The sequence below is a fragment of the Mytilus edulis genome, chromosome 11 (genome assembly GCF_963676685.1).
Source record: "Mytilus edulis chromosome 11, xbMytEdul2.2, whole genome shotgun sequence".
Classification (NCBI taxonomy): domain Eukaryota; kingdom Metazoa; phylum Mollusca; class Bivalvia; order Mytilida; family Mytilidae; genus Mytilus; species Mytilus edulis.
This window is the reverse complement of record NC_092354.1, coordinates 43,158,303-43,183,135: the sequence shown is the minus strand read 5'-3', so window position 1 is coordinate 43,183,135 and position 24,833 is coordinate 43,158,303. Positions and strand designations below refer to the sequence as shown.

At 33.2% G+C, this 24,833-nt stretch overlaps 1 protein-coding gene across 5 annotated transcripts; it reads right to left on the bottom strand.

Moving 5' to 3' along the window:
• Positions 1 to 207: 207 nt before the first annotated feature.
• LOC139495631 (caspase-14-like) lies at positions 208 to 24,833 on the bottom strand. Of its 5 annotated transcripts, none has more exons than XM_071283917.1 (7): positions 24,357 to 24,806; positions 23,799 to 23,849; positions 19,105 to 19,197; positions 17,105 to 17,295; positions 16,183 to 16,270; positions 2,333 to 2,494; positions 208 to 498 (listed from the first exon to the last, which is right to left on the bottom strand). In XM_071283917.1, the coding sequence occupies exons 1-7, from the start codon at positions 24,724 to 24,726 to the stop codon at positions 239 to 241; spliced, it is 1,215 nt and encodes a 404-aa protein (XP_071140018.1). In that variant the 5' UTR covers positions 24,727 to 24,806; the 3' UTR covers positions 208 to 238. The 5 variants fall into 5 exon arrangements, with proteins under 5 accessions (XP_071140018.1, XP_071140023.1, XP_071140021.1 ...); XM_071283922.1 differs by having other exon boundaries at positions 208 to 482; XM_071283920.1 differs by having other exon boundaries at positions 19,105 to 19,182.

The window sequence follows — 24,833 nt, the reverse complement described above, 5'->3', positions numbered from 1 at the left end:
GATTGCCAATGAGACAACTTTCCACTAATTTGCACGAAAAGATTTTCCAATTGTACATGTTGTAAGGTTGATTAAAGATCTGAGAAGTTGATTACAAATTAAAGAAACGCTTTCGGTGTATTTACGAGGTTGGGATAAGAAAACATTCAAATTTCTGATGAATCGGCATTTTTTTTGTTAGTATTTGACTGAAGATAAAATATTCCATTAAAAAAACCCACTAATCATGTTATTATTCTTAACAATCCCCAGCTGCCTTTAAATAAAATAGTTTCGTAAGTGTTGTCCATGAACATGGCATTTGACATAATATTTGTTTCTTTTCACTGTTCTCCGGGTCGGATCTAAGCCCTCGCCATTTTGGATCACGTGCTAACATGTGTCGAACACCAACTAGCATCTCCTCGAAGTGTCGCGTCTCGTATGTTTCTGTGAGAACTTGTACCAATGCGTTGATGAACCAAGATCCGGTTTCTCTATGTCTGAATGATAAATGCCCTGAAATTTAGTGTACATGTATTAACATTTTAATGTCGACAGGAAACTCATAAATCGTGTATAATTTTTGAAACCGAACTTGGGTTTTAAAAAAAGTATACACAACTTGGTAGACAATGGTAAGAGGTGGTGATTGGTGGTTGGTGGTTGGTGGTTGGTGGTTGGGGGGGGGGGGACTTTTAGATTGATTGATTGTTGGTTGCTTAACGTCCAGTGGCAAATATTTTATGCATGTTCAGGACGATGGGAGAGGGGACTTTTAGTCGTTATATATGTAACCATTGCAAGTCAAATTATCAAAACGGAATAATATCAAAATTCAATGAAAATCTTGTCAGTCCAAATGGAGATTAATATGAACTTTCTTTTATGTTATAAATTTAATTTCCAACAGATCTCACAATTCAGATTATGAATTTTTTGCTTTGCCCAAGAGAAGAAGGCTCGCAGTTAGCGAAACTGGGTTGATAGAATAAATAAAAAAAATTGTAAGGGTTCCGCAGAACCCAGTGTCTCGCCTACTTTTGCTGTTAGTCGCAGGCTCAACAAAAATGGAGAAAAAAATATTAAAAAAATTTCCTCTAGAGACTATCTTTTGATTGTAATGCTGAGTTCACACGTAATTCGAATTCGAAACGTTTTACGTCCTAACGTCAATTCTAATTCGAACTGCAAAGCGCGTCAAATTCGCTTTACTGTCCAAACGACGTTTACTTTTTAATTCGTATTCACAAAAGCGTATTTTTTATGCGAATTTGATAATTCGAATTAGCCAATTCGAATCAATTCGAATTAAAAAAGAAGAGTGTGTGAACGCGATAAGCGAATTCGAATTAAATGTCCGTGTGAACGAGGCATAAGAAGTGGTCAAAATCCAGGATGGTTTATGAATCTAATTAATGTTTTAAAAACTTTAACTGCAGACTGTATGTAATGTTAACTGGAAGAAAATCCACCTAGAAGTCCATCTATAAGAAGTATACTGAAAAACATGAAATATTTTTTGTTTACAAAATCTCCTAGATACTAGCTTTTGATCATAAACAAGCTTCTGTCCAAGTTTTTTTTTTTGAAATGCAGGATAGTTTAAGAAAGTTATTAAAATTTAAACAAACTTTAACCACAGAGTGAATGCAATGTTATCTGGCAGAAAAACTAAGTTCATTTATAAGTAAAATGCGGATGAACAGGATTTTTTTTTTTACAAAATTTACTTCTGGATACTATCTTTTGATCATAAACAAGCTTCTGTCCAAGGTTTTTTTTTTAGAAATGCAGGATAGTTTAAGAAAGTTATTAAACTTTCAAAAACTTTGAACCACTGAGTGGATATTTGTGGACGCCGCCGACGACGGAATGTAGGATCGCTGTCTCGCTTTAGCGACCAAAGTCGATGGCTCGACAAAAATTAATTACGAAAAATAACTTTTTTTTATTAAATTTTACAATTAGAATGATTGACCGTAGGAAGAACCTAATTACTATCAATTGCTTTATCCTCAGAGGTATTTTTAAACAAGGTTTACCATTATTTCAAAGCCTCATTTCTAAATTATAAAAAAAATGGCTTTGGTCATCATAGTGTTAACAGTTTTGATATGGGATGGGGAATTCTTTATTTCTGTGGCACTCTTTTTATGCCTTGTTTCTCTATTTTGTATTCTTTTATCCGTTATTCTTCATGTTTTAGCACCACATTATTCTTTATTCTTGATCGTAAGCCTATTTTCTTTAATCTATATTTAATAAATTATTTGTCAGTTTTTTCCAATCTGAAAACCCCGACCATACCCTTTCATAAATGATATCTTTAAAATTTGAGCTAAATACCAACCATCCGTTGTTGCATATGCAATAAGAATATCGGCATCCTTTGGCACAGATACGCTGTCAATAAAGTCGTCTTCAAGTTCCATTTCATCGTCTGCTACGTGTCCTGTTAATTCTTGGACTGGTTTTCCTCTGCAGGCCTGCACAATGAATATTTTTGGCTTATCTACATAATTGAATAATTGTGTCGAATAATTCAGGTACATAATTGAATAACTGACGAGCACAATGGAATAACGGAGGTGTTTGATGGCATAATTATTGTTAATTTTTTTTTTTACGTATTTACAATCGTAAAAGCAAAACGTCAGATTTATATATGTAATTTTTGTCGAAAAAAAAATACTGTATCGGGTTTTGGGAGGGTTAAGCGCTTACACACATGTGAAACTCGGCCACATTTTAATTTTTATGTACCTGCCCCCAAGTTAGGAGTTGGTAATTAAGTGATTGTCGTTTGATCAAGTCTGTCATTTTTTTTTAATTGAATTGTTTAATATAAAATAAGCCGTTACTTTTCTCGTTTGAACTGCCCAACATTTTACTTGTCGGGGACTTTTATAGCTGACTGTATGGTATGGGATTTTCTCTTACCTCCTATACATTTCTAGGAATATGATTGGTTAAAAGCGTCCGCGTGCAAACCGTGTATATTTGATATTAGGTTAGTAGGGAGGCGGGGCTTATCTCATACACGGTTAGTAGTGGAGTTACGTCCCTTTATATTCCATATAAGGTAAGAAGGAGCGGGGCTTATTTCATACACGGTTAGTAATGGTGTTATGTCCCTTTATAAAACGGTGCTGAGAAAAAAACTTAAAAGTTCCAATAGACGAAGAAATTGATGTTTAAGATTGAAATAAATTCATAAAACACATTTAAACCTTACAAGTCGTTATTGTTGGCATCTGTTTTTGTAGGATCAATGGAAGTATTTTCTTAATGCTAACAGAATTGAATGCTCATTTTGAGAATCACTAGTCTTAATTTCACACGTTAAGATAGTCGCTAAGATAAATTCGTTACATATTGTGCTAGTGACGTAATACGGTATATATGGGGTCAGTAAATTCCATATGGGGATTCGAGCTTCGCTCTCACCCCATATGGAATTTACTGACCCCATATATACCGTATTAGGTCACTAGCACACTATGTAACTAATATTCTCATAGTTGAAAGCCGTACGGCGACGTATACTTGCTCCAAAGTTGTTTCATTGGCAATCATTCCTTATCTCAATGTATACCACCGAAAATACTATTTATAGACTGAAGCAATTTGTTACCCTTAAATGTCGGTTTTTGACACAGTATAGCATGTTTTGTCTTCTATCTCCATCTATTACAGATCTATGAAAGAAACTGTAATCATACAGAAGGTCCGAGACCACAATTGTCGTCCCTTGTATAGTCCCTAGTGTTGACAGTGGGTTACTTGCCATTAATTTTTATACCCCTTCCAAATTTATTTCTCCATGTTTATTGCCTCAAATTGCAAGTATGGGAATAAAATTACACTGTAAAAAAATTTGGGTCCAGAATTTTAAAGGAAAGTCGTGATTTGGTCCAGCTGAAAAAGGTTGAAAATTAGCACTAAGGAAGCTAGCTGTCAAAAGATTTCAAGACGCCCTAAACATAAAATTGTCCATCTTTTAAGTTAGAGCCGATGAAGTTTTCTATAATTTTGATATAATTTGTCCCAAAAGTAGTACACCACACTGTAAAAGTTTCTTTGAGAAAGCGCAGGTGGGATTTTTTTTTATTTTCATTTATGTTCTAAAAGAAATGCACTATGAAATAATTGTGTTCTCGGACCAGAAACAAATTTCAGTAATACGAGATCTTAAAACCAAATGATATAAACCATTTATCGACTCTTTATTAATAATAGAGTTATTGTCATCAAATTATAATATTTGACAAGTTGCAGCCTTTTATTCTAAAGGGGCATAAGCTACGAGATATATAAAAAATATAAGATATGATTTATTTTTGGTCAATCATTAATGAAAGTGAAATAGTGAATTAAAAATTCACTTTAAGCAATCAATATGGTTCAATTTTGTCAAATTAAGCTATGAAACATTGATGATGATTATTCAATTCAAAGTGAATAATCTAACCTCATTGAATCCGTATCCATGTGAACTTCAATTTAACCCCTTGGCAAGAGATGGATAACGCATGCATTGTGTGTGTTTAGTAATTTAAAGGAAAAGAATGTCAACTTTTAAAGTGAAACAAAGGTAAATACATGTACATTTTGTAATTGATTCGATTCACTCAAAAAAAAAACTCATTCTTATAAAGGTAAAAACGATGATTAACATATATTTTTAATCTATAATATGAAAATTCAACAGACCCAGAAAAATCTAATTCCACGAGTTTTATTCTATTTCTATCTATATTTATGTTTATATCGCTTATATATATAAATATGACCATTGGGGGTGTTCGAAGTCAACTCGATGAATCGAAGCTACATATCATCGAGCCCATGCCCGGTTAATTGTTTATCTTAGACTTTTTAAAAGAGGTAGGGCCCATTTGTCCTGATTTTTTTCCCACAGAAGGGCCATTTTCAAAAAGTGCCGACAGTATAAAATTTACTATAAAAACAAATAATAAAAAGGCTTTTTGATCAATATCTTGATTTACATATATTATGATATGTGTGATAAATATTTAATTTAACTCTTAAAAAGAATGAAAGTGCAATATACGGAATTTAGGGTGTTTTAGGTGGGAAAAACAGGGAATCCCCCCAGAAGGACATTTCAAACCAAAAAAAATGTTATGTTTATCGTGACTGTTGTAATTTAAACTACTTTTTCCCTCAAAAATGATATTGGTTTAGTGTGTCCTTATTACATTAAATACAACTTTTTAATGAAAAATTTGTAACATCGCTAAATTGTACCGATATAGCTCCGTAATAAAAATTATTGTCAAGCATCGCCGTGGCTCTATCAGTAGAGTAGTGGATTTAGTAGACTATTTTAAAACATTATTAGAAAAATACCTCTCTCACTATTTTTATCTTATAAATCAGAGAAAAGAACATTACTTAATAGAAAAATATTCTATATTGGACAATCCCGTTATAAAGTAACAGTAAACCATTCAGAAATATTATATTAATTATAAACATATGGCTAGTATCTGAACTTACATTGAATTTCTATATATTTGTAACTGACTATATGTAACTGTCAGGTACTGTCTGGTGAATGTTTCATTGTACATATTTGAATAAAATTTTATCAAGAGAAAAACAAGCAGGGATTTTTTACTACCAATGAGAGATTGTTTTGAAGATAGGGTTTGAATCTCACTCAGACTTTTTGCATTTTTTGTGTTGTTATATTAAAGTTTAATGTTTCTATCATATTTTTTTCGGATGTTTGCTAAATTCATAGAGTCATTCTGGTTCATTTTGACTAGTATAGATCATTTTATTAAAGAAAAAAATATTGTACATATCGCTTATTGTGTGCATTCCTATGACTATCCATACTCCTGACTTACTTTCTTTTCATACGTTTACATTTATAACATATATGCAGGGAACAACTGCCGTCAAACTGAAGTACAGTGTAGGTGCCTGTACATAACCAATAGCACGAGAATTGATTCTGTAGCAATGAGGCCCAAATGTTGCGTGTGTTATATACACATAACATAAAATAAGGCCATGGTATACAAGTTTCAAAACAATACAAACAATTTTTCGAAACCTTGTTTGAACATGGTATTATATTTAACAAATGCAGTTTTGGCGCTAATTTACTAACTGTGTAGATACTAGTACTGAAATTTTTACCACCGTCCCTTCACTGGTACATTTGTACCTACGTCATCAGAAAATAAGACAACACCACAGAACAAACCAATTACACTATACAAATCGTGATTGTAGGTAAAACATCAAGAAGATGTTGCATCTCTATCGCAAACAAAGGGCCGATTTTTTCAAAATATTTGTGTTTGCTTTTGTTATATATCTATATAAATTTGTATATGCATATAAACATTACATTATATTATTTGTTTATTAGCCTTTCCTAAGAATTAATTTTCAAAGTCAATTTCAAAACTGTAATACAAAGCAGGTTATCCTCTTGTTATGGAAATATTTTTAATATGCAAAAAAGTATGCAAGGGTTATTTTTAGAGTTAATTTCCTAATGTTTGTAGATTTAAGAATTTGGTTGGCTTGCAAGCTTGCTCTGTTTGTATAAATGTTTGCAATTAAGATTGACATCTGCAAACAATATAAAAAGGCGGAGTCAAACCAGTAAACATTACATTCAGATTTGAATTGACATTATCGAATAATTAAATTTAAATCTATCAACCGGTTTAACTCTGCCTACTTATATTGTATGCAGAAGTCAGTCTAAGTTACAATGCTTGAGCAAACGTCTGTACAAACACAAACAAACAAAGCAAGCAAGCCAACAAAATTTTAATCTACAAGCATAAAAAAATTAGCTCTAACAAAAAACACTTTATTTCTTTATATAATTCAGTTTGATTGCAAATATATTTGAATCAAAATATGTTACAAAGTGAATAAATATACCGTTGAAAGTTGGAATCGGAATATGAGTTTTGGGAAAGGACCACTCATTTGGTTTAGCATTTATAGTCGTTTTGTTTTGACAAATCAGCATTTGTTTCTGTTATACGTTTATTACGTTTATTAAACTAGTTAATTGTCGGTGTTTATGCAATTTTGTCTATAGATAAAATTTAATAATAAAAAAAAACAAAAAAAAAAACGCGTGCACAACAAGAAATTACATGATGGATAAGATGACAATTTAGACAACCATTTTTGAGAGGAGTGACTAACATTTTGCTAGATATGTTAACTTAATTTCGATTCTGTAGATAAAAAAAGAAACCCGAATCCCACCAAAAACACATTCCGGATCTCAGGTGCTCCTGAATGGTAAGCAGTTCTACAGGTGACACTTGCTCTATTGCTCATGCTACAAGTACATATTTGGTGATAAGTCTCATTAGTCTACGCCAAAAAATGACAATTTATTCATATGTATATTCGGTTGAAAGGATTGCCAAATATAAATGTACAATACGAAAATTCCTTCGAAATGCGATGCACCCCTCGAGAGCTGCAAGGGTACAGTGGAATCCGTTTACACTCCCTATAAGGATTAATGGAGATGCGTCACTGACTTTTATACAATCCATCACCACAGACAACTCCAACCCAACACCAAGGGAGTGTTAGGACACCGAGAAGTTTGTTATTATGTTGAAGGAGACCGAAGTTCTCGGAAGAGAAACCGTGATTGGGCTTCTCGGCTGAAATAGACAAACCGAAGAGATATCTACAGATTGATCTCCAGGTCAAAACCGGAGTCAACTTTGAACAACCGAGTCTCCCAAAACAATTTAGTTTAATAAACAGGTGTGGGTACACAGGGACTCGGTTAGCAGATTAAAATTTTGTAAATCACTGTTTTTAATTTATTTTTTATTATTTCCTGTCTATTTGCATTACTTTATTAACGTATTTAACGTTGCCATCACTATTTCTTTGTTTTCTGGCAATGTGCAGTTTATTATCCATATCCGTATACTGAAAAAACCTAAAGGGATCTAAGTCGCCATCTTGAATTGCCTTCCCTACTTTAGATAAAAAATAATTAAAAATATTAATAAATTACTATATACCTCACAACAGCCCTCATTTTCTTCCAAAATTATTCTTCTATCACATGCATATTTTGATTTGTGGATTAACAGAACCCTTACGCAGCTTCAGTTGCATTCGTGTCAGAATATTCAAATTTCCCGGCGAAAGCAACGTAACTGGCAAACATGTCGTTTTCAGTGAGATAGACGAAATGGGAGATAACTCTTGTCATTCGGAAACTTCCGGGTTGATGCGTTTACTACAACGATAACTCCTTATAAACAGACGATCGCGCGAATGCTGTCCCCTAACTTGATACCTACGCCACACCAAGATATCCTTCATATAAATTAAATGTCAAACAAAAATGTCTTTGAACAGTCAGTGCATGTGTTGTTTCAATATCAGATTATCCTCCTATCCTACCGCCCATTGAAAATATGAAATGATTGTCCCCAAACTATCGGGTTTTATTTCCATAAAGGAATGCGACTTTCTGACATCGTCCTGCTATTTTTCAAATCATAGATTTATGCAGTACAACACTTATATAATCAGAGGCGTATTTATGGGAAAAAGGGGCCTTCTGAATGAACTTAATACATGCATGTATGATAAATAAATAGACTTTTTCAAAGTATTAATCCAAGTTGACCTACCAACTGGCCCTCCCCCTTTTTTTTACATCCTGGTACTGTTTGTAAACCTTATAATTCCCATTGATCGTGTCAATATTTTAAGTAACTTCTTCATTTTATTGATGTGTCTACGAAAAAGTCAATGATTTATGGTACCCAGTTTGAAGAAAGGTTCTATTCGTTAACATGGTTAATAATTTTGCGCTCGATATGTAATAATAAATCAGGGGACAGCACTCGTCTGTTTATAAGGAGTTATCGTTGTGGTAAACGCATCAACCCGGAAGTTTCCGAATGACAAGAGTTATCTCCCATTTCGTCTATCATACTGAAAACGACATGTTTGCCAGTTACGTTGCTTTCGCCGGGAAATTTGAATATTCTGACACGAATGCAACTGAAGCTGCGTAAGGGTTCTGTTAATCCACAAATCAAAATATGCATGTGATAGAAGAATAATTTTGGAAGAAAATGAGGGCTGTTGTGAGGTTTATAGTAATTTATTAATACTTTTAATTATTTTTTATCTAAAGTAGGGAAGGCAATTCAAGATGGCGACTTAGATCCCTTTAGGTTTTTTCAGTATACGGATATGGATAATAAACTGCACATTGCCAGAAAACAAAGAAATGGTGATCTCAACGTTAAATACGTTAATAAAGTAATGCAAATAGACAGGAAATAATAAAATATAAATTAAAAACATTGATTTACAAAATTTTAATCTGCTAACCGAGTCCCTGTGGTGGGTACAGGAGATGTGTATGGGAGGATGAAAATTACTTCGGTTACTGACCAATAACACTACTAGTCTGATTAAAATTAAGTTCTCAGCACATTCATTTTCTGATAAGTCGCAGGATGGGATATAAATAAACGATATCAAATGAGAGGTTTGATTTTAAAAACACTTTTAAACTATTAACCTGTCAAAAGAGAGAATTGTAGTTTGGATTTACAACTAGACATAGTGTATATGTATCTGTATATTCTAAGTGCTCCTTATGTGTCTGTTCGTTTATCGTTTTGTCGTTGGGTTGCTTACATACATACCACAAAAAGTTACGCCCATCGAATACATCAACCACTCAGTTATTCTTTAAATTCCGCTTAGATTTGATAATTACCACGTGAGCGGTATAGGGAAATATTTTGCACAAAAAGATATTTCATTATAAGTGTGCAACCATTTAACTTCAAGTGGGAGTATGGTTTTGTGTCCGAGTCACACAATTGTTTTTCGCACATTAAGTTTATCAACTATGTTGGAAAAAACAATATAAAGGAAAAAATATTAACTTCTGTTGAATCGCCATTTTGTTGTTGGTATTTGACCAAAGATGAAATATTAAATAAAAAAATCACTAATCTTTTTTTATTCTTAACAATCCCCAGAAGCTTTTAGATAAAATAATTTCGTAAGTGTTGTCCATGAACACGGCATTTGACATAATATTTGTTTCTTTCCACTATCCTCCGGGTCCTTTCTACGCCCTCGCCATTTTGCTAACATGTGTCGAACACCAACCAGCATCTCCTCGAAGTGTCGCTTCTCGTATGTTTCTGTGAGAACTTGTACCAATGCGTTGATGAACCAAGATCCGTCTCTTCTATGTCTGACTGATAAATGCCCTGAAATTTAGTGTATTAACATTTAATGTCGACAGGAAACTCATAAATTGTGTATATTTTTTGAAACCGAACTTGGGTTTTAAAAAGTATACACAACTTGGTAGACAATGGTAAGAGGGGGGTAGATTGATTGATTGTTGGTTGTTTAACGTCCAGTGGCAAATATTTCATGCATTTTCAGGACGATGGGAAAGGGGGGCGGGGGGATTTTTGCCGGAGTCGTATGTCCAAACACCAATTGTAACCAAGTCAAATTATCAAAGACGGAATAATATCAAAATTCAATGAAAATCTTTTCAGTCCAAATGGAGATTAATGTGAACTTTCTTTTATGTTATAAATTTAATTTCCAATAGATCTCACAATTCAAATTTTGATGTTTTTTGCTTTGCCCAAGAGAAGAAGGATAGCAGTTAGCGAAACTGGGTTGATAGAATATATAAAAAAAATTGTAAGGGTTCCGCGGAACCCAGTGTCTCGCCTACTTTTGCTGTTAGTCGCAGGCTCAACGAAAATGGGGAAAAATTTGTAAAAAATTTCCTCTAGGCGCTATCTTTTGATTGTAAGAAGTTGTAAAAATCCAGGATGGTTTATGAATCTAATCTGAGACTATAAAATATCTAATAAATGTTTTAAAAACTTTAACAGCAGACTGTATGTAATGTTTACTGGAAGAAAAACCAAGTCTATAAGAAATATACGGAAAAACAGGAACTATTTTTTTACAAAATCTCCTAGACTCTAGCTTTTGATTATAAACGAGCTTCTGTTCTAGTTTGGTACAAATCCAGGATATTTTAAGAAAGTTATTACTATTAAAAAAAAAACTTTAACCACAGAGTGAATGTAATGTTAACTGGCAGAAAAACTAAGTCCATTTATAAGTATAATTCGGATAAACAGGATTTTTTTTTTACAAAAATTACTTCTGGATACTATCTTTTGATCATAAACAAGCTTCTGTCCAAGTTTTCTTAGAAATCCAGGAAAGTTTAAGAAAGTTATTAAACTTTCAAAAACTTTTAACCAATGAATATTTGTGGACGCCGCCGACGACGGAATGAAGGATCGCTGTCTCGCTTTTGCGACAAAAGTCGCAGGCTCAACAAAAATCAATTACGAAAAATAACTTTTTTTTTATTAAATTTTACAATGAGAATGATTGACCGTAGGAAGAATCTAATTACTATCAATTGCTTTATCATCAGAGGTATTTTTAATCAAGGTTTATTATTATTTCAAAGCCTGCATGATTTCTAAATTATAAAAAATCGCTTTGGTCATCACAGTGTTAACAGTCTTGATATGGGATGGGGAATTCTTTATTCCTGCAGTGGCGGATCCAGGGGGGGGGGTTCCGGGGGTTGGAACCCCCCCTTTTTTTGGACGATCAATGCATTTGAATGGGAGCATATAGTTGGAACCCCCCTTTACTCTGGGTTGGGAACCCCCCCCCCTTTTTAAAATTGCTGGATCCGCCCCTGTCCTGTGGCACTCTTTTCATGCCTTGTTTCTCTATTTTCTATTCTTTTATCCGTTATTCTTTATGTTTTAGCACCACATTATTCTTTATTCTTGATCGTACGCTTATTTTATTAAATCTATATTTATTTGTCCGTTTTTTTCCATTCTGATCTTTTGATCATAAACAAGCTTCTATCCTAGCTTGGTACAAATCCAGGATAGTTTAAGGAGGTATTTTAAAACAAGGTTTACCATTATGTCAAAGCATGATTTCTAAATTATACAAAAAATCGCTTTGGTCATCATAGTGTTAACAGTCTTGATATGGGATGGGGAATTCTTTATTTCTGTGGCACTCTTTTTATGCCTTGTTTCTCTATTTTCTATTCTTTTATCCGTTATTCTTGATGTTTAAGCACCACATTATTTTTTATTCTTGATCGTAAGCCTATTGTCTTTTTTATATTTATTTGTCCGTTTTTTTTCCAATCTAAAAACCCCAACCATACCCTTTCATGAATAATATCTTTAAAATTTGAGCAAAATACCAACCATCCGTTGTTGCATATGCAATAAGAATATCGGCATCCTTTGGCACAGTTACGCTGTCAATAAAGTCGTCTTCAAGTTCCATTTCATCGTCTGCTACGTGTTCTGTTAATTCTTGGACTGGTTTTCCTCTGCAGGCCTGCACAATGAATATTTTCGGCTTATCTACATAATTGAATAATTGTGTCGAATAAATCAGGTTATTATTGAATAACTGACGAGCACAATGGAATAACGGAGGTTTTTATGGAATAATTATTGTAAATTTGTGTTTACGTATTTACTATCGTAAAGGCAAAACGTCAGTTTTATATATGTAATTCTTGTCGAAAACAAATATTGTATCGGGGTAGGGGGGGGGGGGGGGGGGGGGGGGGGGGGTAAGCGCATACAAACATGTGAAACTCGGCCACATTTCAATTTGTATGTGCCTGCCCCTATTTTAGGAGTTAGTAAAAAAGTGATTGTCGTTTGATCAAGTCTGTCATTTTTTTTTAATTGAATTGTTTAATATAAAATAAGCCGTTACTTTTCTCGTTTGAACTGCCCAGCATTTTACTTGTCGGGGACTTTTATAGCTGACTGTGTGGTATGGGATTTTCTTATGGTTGAAAGCCGTACGGCGACGTATACTTGCTCCAAAGTTGTTTCATTGGCAATCATTCCTTATCTCAATTTATACCACCGAAAATACTATTTATAGACTGAAGCAGTTTGTTACCCTTAAATGTCGGTTTTTGACACAGTATAGCATTTTTTGTCTTCTATCTACATCTATTACAGATCTATGAAAGAAACTGTAATCACACAGAAACAAATTTCAGTAATACGAGATCTTAAAACCAAATGATATAAACCATTTATCGACTCTTTATTAATAATAGGGTTATTGTCCTCAAATTATAATATTTGACAAGTTGCAGCTTTTTTATTTTAAAGGGTCCTTAGCTACGAGATATATAAAAAAAATCCAAGATATGATTTATTTTTGGTCAATCATTAATGAAAGTGAAATAGTGAATTAGAAATTCACTTTAAGCAATCAATATGGTTCAATTTTGTCAAATTTAGCTATGAACCATTGATGATGAATTATTCGATTGCAAGTGAATAATCCAACCTCATTGAATCCGTATTCATGTGAACTTCAATTTAACCCCTTGGCTAGAGATGGATAACGCATGTACATTGTGTGCGTTTAGTAATTTAAAGGAAAAGAATGTCAACTTTGAAAGTGAAATAAAGGTAAATAATTGATTCGATCCACACCAAAAAAACACAACACATTCTTATAAAGGTAAAAACGATGATTAACATATATTTTTAATCTATAACATGAAAATTCAAAAGACCTAGAAAAATCTAATTCCACGAGTTTTTATTCTATTTCTATCTATATTTATGTTTATATCGCTTACATATATATAAATATGACCATTGGGGTGTTCGGAGTCAAATCGATGAATCGAAGCTACATATCATCGAGCCCATGCCCAGTAAATTGTTTATCTTAGACCTTTTAAAAGAGGTAGGGCCCATTTGTCCTGATTTTTTCCACAGAAGGGTCATTTTCAAAAAGTGCCGACAGTATAAAATTTACTATTATAAAAACACAATAATAAAAGGCTTTTTGATCAATATCTCGATTTACATATATTATGATATGTGTGATAAATATTTAATTTAACTCTCAAAAAGGATGAAAGTTCAATATGCGGAATTAAGGGTGATTTTAGGTGGGAAAAACAGGGAATCCCCCAGAAGGACATTTCAAACAAAAAAAAAGTTATGTTTTTCGTGACTGTTGTGATTTATACTACTTTTTCCCTAATAAAATGATATTGGTTTAGTATGTCCTTATTACATAAAATACAACTTTTTAATGAAATTTTTATAACATCGCTAAATTGTACCGATATAGCTCTTTAATAAAAATTATTGTCAAGCATCGCCGTGGCTCTATCAGTAGAGTAGAGAATTTAGTAGACTATTTAAAAAAAATATTAGAAAAATACATCTCTCACTATTTTTATCTTTTAAATCAGAGAAAAGAACATTTCTTAATAGAAAACTATTTTATATTGGACAATCCCGTTATTAAAGTAACAGATAACCATGCAGAAATATTATATTAATTATAAACATACGGCTAGTATCTCAACTTACATTGAATTTCTATATATTTGTAACTGACTATATGTAACTGTCTGTTTGTGACACCAGGCACTGTCTGGTGAATGTTTCATTGTACATATTTGAATAAAATTTTATCAAGAGAAAAAAAGCAGGGATTTTTTTACTACCAATGAGAGAAGATAGGGTTTGAATCTCACTCAGACCTTTTGCATTTTTTGTGTTGTTATATTAAAGTTTAATGTTTCTATCATATTTTTTTCGGATGTTTGCTAAATTCATAGAGTCATTCTGGTTCATTTTGACTAGTATAGATCATTTTATTAAAGAAAAAAATAGTGTACATATCGCTTATTGTGTGCATTCCTATGACTATCCATACTCCTGACTTACTTTCTTTTCATACGTTTACATTTATAACATATATGCAGGGAACAACTGCCGTCAAACTGAAGTACAGTGTAGGTGCCTGTACATAACCAATAGCACGAGAATTGATTCTGTAGCAATGAGGCCAAATGTTGCGTGTGTTATATACACATAACATAAAATAAGGCCATGGTATACAAGTTTTAAAACAATACAAACAATTTTTCGAAACCTTGTTTGAACATGGTATTATATTTAACAAATGCAGTTTTGGCGCTAATTTACTAACTGTGTAGATACTAGTACTGAAATTTTTACCACCGTCCCTTCACTGGTACCTACGTCATCAGAAAATAAGACAACACCACAGAACAAACCAATTACACTACAAATCGTGATTGTAGGTAAAACATCAAGAAGATGTTGCATCTCTATCGCAAACAAAGGGCCGATTTGTTAAAATGCTAGAAAAGGCCATATAGCATGTGTCAGTAACACAAGGTGTTCGATGACCAACTGATGTAAGATGTTCTCCGGTTAAAATGTATATTATCTTATCTTATCTTATCTTATAGACGTTAAAACCTTAAAATATATAAAAGAAGATGTGGTATGATTGCCAATGAGACAACTATCCACAAAAGACCAAAATGACACAGACATTAACAACTATAGGTCACCGTACGGCCTACAACAATGAGCAAAGCCCAAACCGCATACTAGTCAGCTATAAAAGGCCCCGATAAGACAATGTAAAACAGTTCAAACGAGAAACTAACGGCCTTATTTATGTAAAAAAATGAAGACCAGAACAAATACAGATATACATATATTCAGAATGAGAAAAACAACTTCCCATTTGAATTTGTTCGATATTATTTGGCTTCTTGACAAATTACGTGGTATGGTATGCGCATAAAGGGTGTTAACATTTAAACAAACTCAATGTAAAAAAAATCAATAGTCTTGACCTTGTTTTTTTGTAGGAATACCTATTCAAGGTATGGAAATAGATGATGTGACGTATTTTCATGTACTATAATTAGCATCTATCGGGCTATTTAAAACATGATTAATCTATCTAATCGAATGTGAAAAATTCAGGCGAAAATGGCTCTAGCTCTTTGGATAAATGTTTACATGGTTATTAATCAAATATAAAACTTTGAGTCAAATCGGTGAACATGAATTTGACAGCTAGTGCCCCTTTGACAATTATAAAAACAGCCAAGTGATCACATAATCAAAAACCCCAAGAGGATGCTCCCATACGATCGATACTGATTTCGATGGCACACATGTTTAAAATGTCCAGAACGAGGGTGGCGCATATGAGTATCTGGTTTTTTTTGTGAAAAAAAAATTCGGTGTATCTCCTTTGTCTAAATACACTTACCGATGAAATCTCTAAATTCTGTGTTTTTAAATTGGGCTGTTATGTCGTTCATCTTGATTTTTTGTTCATCAGTGGTCCAGATGCCTTCCTATTAAAAATGTATATTTAAACGCGTTAATTAGTACCTCATGGTGTATAGATAGATTTATTTGATCTAATATCAACATAAAATATTACAAAAATAAAGAAGTATACAACGATTCAAGCAGACGTGCATTTTGGGAGCATTGGCCGTTGTTAGTCTTGTATGCTTTTTAATCTTTAGTTAAGTTCATTTTTATGTTTTGGAGTTTAGTATGACTTCCATTTTCAAAGAAGCAGTACACAATTTTATTTAGAGATCAGCTGAGGCCCACCTCCATTTCACGGCGGGAGTTTCTCGCTGCGTCGACGACCCACTGGTGGCCTTCGGCTGTTATATGATCATGATCATTGGTCGGGTTGTTGTCTCTTTGACATAGTCCCCATTTCCCCATAAACTTTATGTATACATACTAAAATCATAAAATCTTAAAACAATTGTTGATACAATGTACCTTATCTTGATTGTCCATGACATGGACTGAATTACAAAACAGAGAAATTTTGACCGAAAATAAAAGAAAGAGAAGATTTGGCCGAAAGTTAGAAAAAAAAGGGCAAACATGATTGTGGAATGGAGAATGATAGGCCAACATTAAAAAAAAATGAAATAAAATAGCCTTAGAATTTAAAGAAAAATTACAGAAATGCAAGCAGACATCCCAATCTTGCTCATGAAATTATTAAGTTAAAGTGTATGTAATGAAAGTGTATGTAAATGTATATATGCGTTTGATTGACACCTGATCATGATTTAACCGTATACCAGATTAATAAAATAATGAATTAATTTTCAATTGTATTTTTAAACAAGGTGTACAAGGCCATTTTATATACTGACCTCACCGCCATGACTCATAACAACACAGATAAAACAGTAGTATTTCTTAGCCTCGCTTCCAGTCAATGTTTGTTTTGTTTCGGACAGAGTCTTAACTAACTCATCTTTCGTCATGTCCTCCTTCACATTGACAGTGAAACCAAGCTGCCCACAGAAGAAACTTTGCAATGCTGATATATCTCTCTCACTGCCTGTAAAATTCAGTTATTAGTTATTTTCCCTCAATTTTTTTTTTATGGTGTATCGGCTAATTTAGACAATCGACAGTTATTTCGAGAATCCGCTCTGTTAATTTTTTTGGGAGTATTTCCCTATTATTTTATGTGTTACCCATTATACTCTGTTTTCAATTATTTGACCTGTTTCTCTACCGTATGTTTAAAAGTTATTCACCTCTTAACTATAAACAACTTACGGCCATTTATCGAACTTTTATAACAGAATACATCTAACGTAATTTTTAAATTCTTACATTTAACGTACCGTGTTGTTACAAATAGTGATGTAACCGCACGTGAATTATTCGTACTAAGTCGTAACAATTCATTAAACCATCGTAACACGACCCGAATGAAACCGTAAACACTAAGGCACTCGTAATTATCCGTAATTAATCTGTAATCAAATCGTTAACATTAACAAATCTTACCTCTTGTTACCATTCATTTATGAATTCTTGCGAGCAGTTTGTTTTTTCGAGCAGTTTGCGATACTAAAGGATTGTTACTAGTTTTTTTACGCAAAATTAATTTGTGGACAATCGTTGGAAGATTTTTCGCGTGTCAAATTATTTGCATCTCCTTTACGGAACTTCGAGAGTTTCTGCGAGTTGTTACCAAACTCCCCGGCAGATCCAGCTCCGATCCGCATACTACTCTACAATAAGTGATTGATAGAGTAAAGGGAAAACGGTAGTATTACATTTTCCTAGCATTAGGTTGGCCTTTTGTGTACCCGAGACAGGTGAAGGAAGTCAACTTAGGAGCGCCGTGATTGGATGTAAGGGTACAATATATTTTTTTATTTATCTATGAATAACTGCAGTGTTAATATTTACAATATAAATTTAAAAACCTATTGAAATATTTTCTAGAGAATTATTCGAAAAGGCTTTCAAAATTTTATAAATTTGCTGCAAAATGACGGTGGGCATGGATAACATAACCAAGCTCCGTTGGAAATTGGTCATGATACTATTTGGCTTCAATTTTTAAAATAGAGTAATAAAGTACTAACACCACACATAACTGTTTTATCCAGGTTTTTATTATAAAAAGTGTTAAAATTAGAAAATGTTAGTATTGTCGCCTATGGCAGAATAAATAGTATCGCTTTCCCTAAAGGAAAATACTAGTTGTAACGAGGTGGTTGTTTTTACGGATACCAGCGTACGTGTTATATATAGATGATTGCGATTGACTACGAGTTGGCGATCCTTATGGACTCTTTAAGGAATTTGTGTATGTGACGGGGGCATACTGTTCTGAAAGTTTTGTGATGTATACCGATCCAATCGCAGACAAAATGCCCTTTCCAGGGACGCTTAAATCAGACATGTAATGAGAGTTTTGTTTTCTAGAATATGTATTATAATTCAAACAAAAAGTACATTTATTTAAAAGTAATACTTTTATTCAATTTATCAATTTCAAGGATTAAGTACCATTGTGACTTCGAAAAGGGTCCGACAGTTGTCATTTTTATGCTTTCTATCAAAAGAGGTCACCCCCAGGTTTTTTGGGTTCATATATCCATTTTTTGTTTTATTTTGAATGTAGTGTTATGTAATCTACCGGTATATTGTTTGCATTTTTTTCTTTTTTCATGTTTTCTATGATTTTGTTAGTTTCTATATTTGACCTTTGTATTTTGATAGATCCATTTGGTATATTTCGCCTTTAATTTGATAACAATTGCTTCATATTATGGTTAATACAGATAACCAAAATTCAACAATAATGTGTTCTACTGCTAACAGCTATATATTAAATTTAAATTACCTGACCGTCCCTTTGAGATGACATTTAAAATCAACATATATCCTTTTTGTCCCCTTTCCTTTTCATACCTATTGTCATCTAGAATTTGAATTTCTGTAATAAGTCAAACAAAAAAACACCAGATTGTACACGTGCATGTAACATTATGCCTAAGCCTAATTGTCTATTACCGATTTGATTATGCACAGTGTAGATACTATTCTGTACGCTATACGGAAGTCGCGATTTTCGAAGCGAGAACTTTTTGGATCACATTTTAAATTTGATGGGTATACTGAATTAAACGGTAAGTTGATCATCTGTACATTGCTTAATGATTAATTCAGCCGACATCGATATTCTCAAATGGTTTAGAATTAAATTCCGCACATTCAATATTCGTATCTTTGCCTTAATCAAGAGATAATCAAGTGCATCACTAAGAAAAATCAGTCGGCGAACCTAAAAACAATCTTTTTACCCTCTTAGTGTACAAATTAACGTAAAAACCAGACTTAATTAACTAAATGAAGTATATTTCAAGTGGTGGTAAAAGTTTCAACCAGATCTTTGAAGCCAGAAATAAGAAAATTACACTTGTTTGAATTTCTCACTGTACGATCAGTCTCGCTTGTTTATTTTAAAACTGTATGATCAGTCTTTATGTCACTGTATTCTAGTGGTGATTTCAAAGTTATTTACGATACATTAGAAGGTGGCATTTTCTAAATAACACAAACATATTTCAATACATTCACATCCTGAAAACTTATGAAACATGTTTTAGCTTGATAGGGTGTACTCGACTTACTACATTAAGTATAAGGATGTTAAAATGTTGCTAAAATAAGAGGAAGGTTTGATGTATACTAATATATAAGTTTCAGAAATGTCCTCCGTTATACTTAAAATTGTACAAACACACAGATTTAGTTGTTATATAAAAATGCATGTATTTACACACATTCGAGGCCGTACTGTAGCCTATAATTGATCACAGTTCCTTCACTTTGTTTAAGATGTAGAGCTGTCTCTCTGACACTCAATTGTACACCACTTTGTCAAGCGGGGGTTATAGTGATAAAGAAGTCCGTCTTTCCGTTCGTCCGTTGGACCGGTACAATATGTGTCGCCGGTTTTGTAAGCGCATCTCCTCATAAACCACTTAATATACATTGGGGGTTCCGGACATTTTTAAATGAAGAGGGGGTCCAATCCAGGAGAAAAGGGGATTCCAAATATATGTTCCCATACAAATGCATAATATTGATAGTTAAAAAAGGGTTTCAAACTGCCGAATCCCCTTTTTTTGAATCCGTCACTGATATAACTATTAATTAATCTTATGCGGATTCCTTATCATAAATAATGACTGTATTGTGCACCGTCTATTTCGAATTTTAGTAAAAAAAAAATTTATGGGGTTACTTTATATAAGATACGGACTTGAACATTACATTATATGGGGGCACCCATCAGGTATTTCCAACACCTTCTAAACCAATCATTAAAGTTTTCTGAAATTGCTCCATTTTTACTCGATTAATGTATTATGGACCTTCTATTTCTGTAAACTTACCAAAATTAAATCACATGAATTACCCCCATTACGCAAAGCTGTCTTTATCCATTTTTGTTATTTTAAAAGACAAGCTTGATTTATGTTATCATCAATTGGTCAACGGCGGACGGTGTAAATAATCTTTAAAAATGTAATAGCTAAACAGATAACTGTAACGCTACACTATTACAAATTCCACAAGCGAATCATGTATTACTTTTGAGGCATTTGATCTTAAATAAGACTGATGGAACAAACATACAATTATTTTGCCGTCTAAAAAATTCATCAGAAATATATTTGTATTGTTTGATGAAAGTAATTACACGTTTAATTACACCTTATGTAAGAATCCTGGGTTTTGATTGGTTGAATGCCAGTGTATTTTTCACCAATTCACTGTTATCAAATGAATATCGTTCATTTTTTAACGCCGCCGGGGTATTTGCCAAAGGGATATGCCTTTTTTACCCTCTCTGCCGTGGTATTTGCCAAAAAATACTCTATCTGACTGGACGCTTGTAACGTCACGATCATCAATGCGTTTTTGAACATTAACATTCGGTGTAATTAAACAGATATATCATGTTCTTGAGGGGTATTTGCGAAAAATACCAGTCTTGAGAATGAATTTCCCTCGCCTTACGGCTCGTGAAATTTAACATTCTCTCGACTGGTATTTTTCGCAAATACCCCTCCTTAACATGATATATCTGTTTAATAGTTCCCTGGATAGTTCATAATATCACATATAAACGTATATACCTTCAAATTGCTGTTGTTTTTTCTTCAAAATCACGACTGGTCATACAGTCAAAAAATCTGAAATCGCTTCTAGAATACAGTCAGTTCTAGACTGATCGTACAGTAATTTATTTTGGGATCCTCAAGGAAAACATATTTTTTATGGGAAATACGAATATTCTACTTAAATCCGAAAAGAATATTGAAACAGTATATATTTAACTGTAAACTGATGCAAATATTTGCAATAAAAGATTATTTGCTTTGTACTACGAGAGCAAAATTGTCAGTCGATTTCACTTTTTTCTACCAAATTGATGTGATGCACACGTATATTTTTTATTCTAATGCATGTTTTTGTTACAGTTACTTATATTTATGATGCTATATATATCTTGAAGATGTTCAAAGCACTTGGTAGATATAGGAGTAAACAAATGATGAGAAAAGTTACCGTAGGCAAAACCGTCCTGTTAGCCAGTTGGAAATCATCGCTTCGAAAATCGCGACTTCCGGATAGCGTACAGAATAGTATCTACACTGTGTTATGTATTACACTTTTTACACAAGTTGTTTTTCTTCGGTAATTGCAGACTGGTTCCGATCCGTACAAAATCGCCTGCAGTCCATGTAAATCTTTATATTAAAGTTAACAGTTAAATATCATGCGTGTTTATCAATTTTTAATGAAAAAAATAGCTTGATATTAAAGGATTAACTATAATTGTCAATATAAAAAGATTTGGAAAGACTTAACGATTCCACACACGCACATTACACACAGATTAATTTGATGTTTCCGCTAGCTCTTTATTGTCAATGAAAATATATGAACTTCGAAAGGGGAGTAACTCGTACACATGAATTTCGTTAATACCCAGATAGCAATACTTTGTTGGGCCAACATTGGTGATTGGTTGGCACAGTTGGTAAATAGTTGGCGTTGGCAGCACAACAAGAAACCGACGTTGGCCCAACAAAACTCAGCCAACAGTTATTTTGACACTATTGGCCCCTTGTTGGCCCAACAAAACTCAGCCAACAGTTATTTTGACACTATTGGCCCTTTGTTGGCCCAACAAAACTCAGCCAACAGTTATTTTGACACTATTGGCCCCTTGTTGGCCCAACGACTTTCCACCAACTGTCATTTTGGTGTTATTGGCCCAATGTTGGCCCAACATTTTCTTACCAACTGTTATTTTTAAAGTAGCTTGCCCAACAATATTTGACTTACGTTATCCGTTGGTTCAGTGTAAGGTCTTCTGACTGAAACGACTGAACCAATTTTATTCGAACTTTATTTGAATGATTCTATGTTATCATAGAGACTATATATTGTGTTTGAATGGCATTGAGGACTTAGTAAAATATCAAATAATAAAGTCTTCCCAAATAGGACTATTTTAAACCGTCTGTGCCAAGAGCTAGAAAATTCTTAGCATTTTGAATAATTCAAAAGTTTTTAAAACAGTATATTTATAAAAAAAACCAACATATCATTGATATTTCATGACAATATTGAAATATGAGCCAACATTGTGCCAACAATATGCCAACGTATTAAGTTCTTATCTCCCCGTATTATACCACAGATTTTTATATTTTTTTTTAGATATTATTTCAAAGTGCAAACCAAAAAATGTGCTCTTCATTCTCTTTATCTAATATTTTCAAATCTGTATAGTCATTTAAATGTATTTATCTTAATGATTGAATAATTTTATGCACAAACAAAAAATATTTAAAACCAGCCCAAAAAAACAAATAAAATTTGAATATAGTTTCTGCAAGTTGCTAAATTGATCAACTGAACTCAGCTGCTCATTTGACACGAGTGATGTATCACACTCTCCACATGGCAGCCGAGATTGACCTGCCAATATAATATACATTATATACTAGGGAGAAATATTTCTTAATACATAACATGAAATGCATGAAAAACATATTTGACAGATTGAAGCCATCGTTGGCATACTGCTGTTCGACCAACATTAATCCAACATAATTTTAAAACTAGAGACGACGTTGGTAGACTGTTGGCAAATAGTTGACATTGTTGGCAGATTGTTGGCAAATAGTTAACCTTGTTGGCATACTGATGTTGGGCCAACAAAGACCCAACATGTTGGGCCAACTGAGGGCCGATGAGCAAAATGACGTTGGCCCAACATAGTTTTCCAACATTGGCCCAACAATGTTGCCAACAGAATGCCAATATTGGCCCAACACATGTTTGCTATCTGGGTAACAGGTTTGATTTACGGGAATATGAAGGCAAAGCGGAACCTGTCGATATTTTCCTATTGCTTATTCAAGATCAATGACTAAAATGAATCATGTCAGCATAGCATTATCATAATCGTCTAAAATGATATATGCAATTAAAAAATCAACACAATCTTACCTTCTTCCAATTTTCTTTTTTTCGTTAGTTTTCCGTCGGCTGAATGTTGACCTTGAAAAAGAAACAAATGAAGCAGTACGTACAAAATGTCATAGGGTGAAACTTTGCACATTTATTTCTTATCTCAGATCGGTATTTAATTGTCCACATTAATTTACTATGGTCAAGCGTGTTAAGTATTTGTAGATTTATTGTTTTCGTGAACTTTAGTAGTCTTATAACATATGACTTCGCATTCTTATTCAATTTTTAACGTTTTTATACTGATATTTTCATTTTTTATTTTTTTTGAATGCGGTGGCACATTGATAGTAAAAAAAAATATCAGAACAGTTAATAGAAATAGTAAATTATTCTTAATTATAAGAAAATTATATTATATGTTCACTCTATCAAATGATAAATATATATATTTGTCTATAAAAAAAAAAAAAAAAAAAAAAAAAGAAGAATGTTATGGTGGCCTTCGGCTGTTATCTGCTCTTTGGTCGGGTTTTTGTCTCTTTGACATGTTCCCCATTTCCATTCTCAATTTTATATAAACACACAATGACATACCTTGATTATTATAACATGTACTTCCGGACGCTGTACTTCTGCCGGAAGCAGAAGTTCCTTGTTCTCTTGACAATATTCTCTGAATATCCCGTTCAGTTGGTTCAATCAAATCAGCCACAACACGAACGTCATACTCTCTGATAACACGTTTCAAGTATTCGTAGTTTCCAGGACCTATGGTTCCATTTCTTTCCAAGGCCTCTAAAATGTCCATTATATGCTTGGCTTCCTTTCTTACCTTCGGACTCAGTTTTGCTTTTAGTCTGTTGACAAGCTGTTCATATCTATCGGCTTCAAACAGACCAAACTGCTCGTTAAGATCTGATGTTAATTTAGCATGCAATTCTTTCGCCTCGTCTTTTGCGTCCATTTCTACTCAAGTAGCACTACTAGCACCAAAAACACAACACTTGATATATGTTTTATGTGTGGGTGTCCGAGCACGGTCTATTTTAAGACGAGGAACTAATTTATTCT